Here is a 1501-nt window from a genome sequence, read left to right as displayed (position 1 = left end):
GAGGGAAATCAACTGAATTGTCCCCCACGTGGGCACCCCCACACCATTGAAAATGTCCTCTCCGCCCAGCTGGGGTGGCTCTGTACACCCGCCACACAGCCCCGCCAGGCACACACAAGCAGCCCACTGTACATGTGGGGGTTTGCACCCACGCTCACAGCCCAGCCCAGCCCCCACTGCGCAGAGCAGGCCCACCCTGAGCAGTGCTGGGCCTCTCTCTGGAAGCTCCAAGCTGGGTCCTGTCTGGATTGCAGCCCTGGGTACCCACCATAGGCCTAGGCCTGAGCACAGCCAACAGGAGCAAGCTTCAGTCCAGGGAACAGGTGCAAACTTTGGCAAAGAGTTTTAATGGCAAAGTTGGCTGCAGCGACAATGCCACTCGGGGTGGGGCCAGAAGCCATGGTGGGGAAGGAAGGGTCAGCGGGCGGCAGGGCAGGGCTGGGTCCCTGAAGAAGCGGCGAGTGAGGCTCAGCGGGCAGTGGCGGGCGGGCAGGCACTACTACATGATGGAGCAGGCGGACAGTGGGTTCCGCACGTGGCAGGTGCACGCGGCCCCACAGTACTGCCGGAAGGTCTGGTAGCAGCTGCCCTCGGGCTCAGCCCCCCACTGACCCCCGGATGGGGCTGTCAGTGCCTCGGGCGGCAGGCGGCTCAGGATGGATGTGTTGACAGCCAGCGCGGCGAGGCCGTAGTCGGTGAAGAGCACAGTCTCGCGGCGGCAGGTGGGGCAGGAGATGAACTTGTACTTGGGGCAGGACTCGTAGAGAATCTGCAGGCACTGCTCACACACAGAGTGCAGGCAGGACAGCACACGGGGCCGCCGCTGGGTGACGTTGTAGGTGTGCCCACAGGTGGGGCACTCCAGGGGCTCGCCTGCCGCTGCCGAAGAAGCCGCCGAGGCCGAGGGGCCGGGCCGAATCACGTACTGATTCACAATGACCTCATCCTCTGGGGCCACGCGGGGAAAGCCCAGCTCTGTGCTTCCCTTACGGGGCCGCCGCGGCAGCGGCGGGGTATGGGGTGCCCCTTCCAAGGCAGGCATGTCCCCCCCACATGCCTGGTTGACAATGATCTCTGTGTCTGAGGGCCAGGCACGCTTGGGTGCCAGAGTTGGGGTGGGCCGGGGAGCAGGCGGGAAGCAGGGGGCAGCCGGTAGCTCAGGGAACTTTTCAGGGTGGACAATCTTCATGGCCTCCATCTTGAGGATGACATGGGGGCCCTTCAGGCAGGACATGAGGAGGCCCGGCCAGCCACTGCCCGCCTCGGGCCCGGGGTCAGAGGGCATCCGGCTGTCTCCAGTTAGACTGGATGTTCGGGTGGGTGGGGGCGTTGTGTGGGGCTGGGGGGCAGGTGACGGGGCAGCATCCTGGTCCCGCCAGGCCTGAGGGAGCCCCCGGCCAGCCCGTGGACTCCTACTAGGGGCAGCCGGCGAGAGTTGGGGGCGCAGGGCCCCCCCCAGTGGCCACAGTGGCTTCTCTGGTCCAGTCCTGGGAGGAGGAGG

General features: G+C 66.2%; 1 protein-coding gene across 1 annotated transcript; it reads right to left on the bottom strand.

The window, feature by feature from the left end:
- Window positions 1-319: 319 nt before the first annotated feature.
- RNF208 (ring finger protein 208) lies at window positions 320-1495 on the bottom strand. The gene has a single exon (XM_017866403.1). The coding sequence runs from the start codon at window positions 1283-1285 to the stop codon at window positions 500-502; it is 786 nt and encodes a 261-aa protein (XP_017721892.1). The 5' UTR covers window positions 1286-1495; the 3' UTR covers window positions 320-499.
- Between the last annotated feature and the right edge of the window lie 6 nt (window positions 1496-1501).

The sequence above is a fragment of the Rhinopithecus bieti genome, unplaced genomic scaffold (genome assembly GCF_001698545.2).
Source record: "Rhinopithecus bieti isolate Rb0 unplaced genomic scaffold, ASM169854v2 scaffold_50763, whole genome shotgun sequence".
Lineage (NCBI taxonomy): Eukaryota > Metazoa > Chordata > Mammalia > Primates > Cercopithecidae > Rhinopithecus > Rhinopithecus bieti.
The sequence above is the reverse complement of the archived record's forward strand: the minus strand, read 5'-3'. Positions and strand labels throughout refer to the sequence as shown.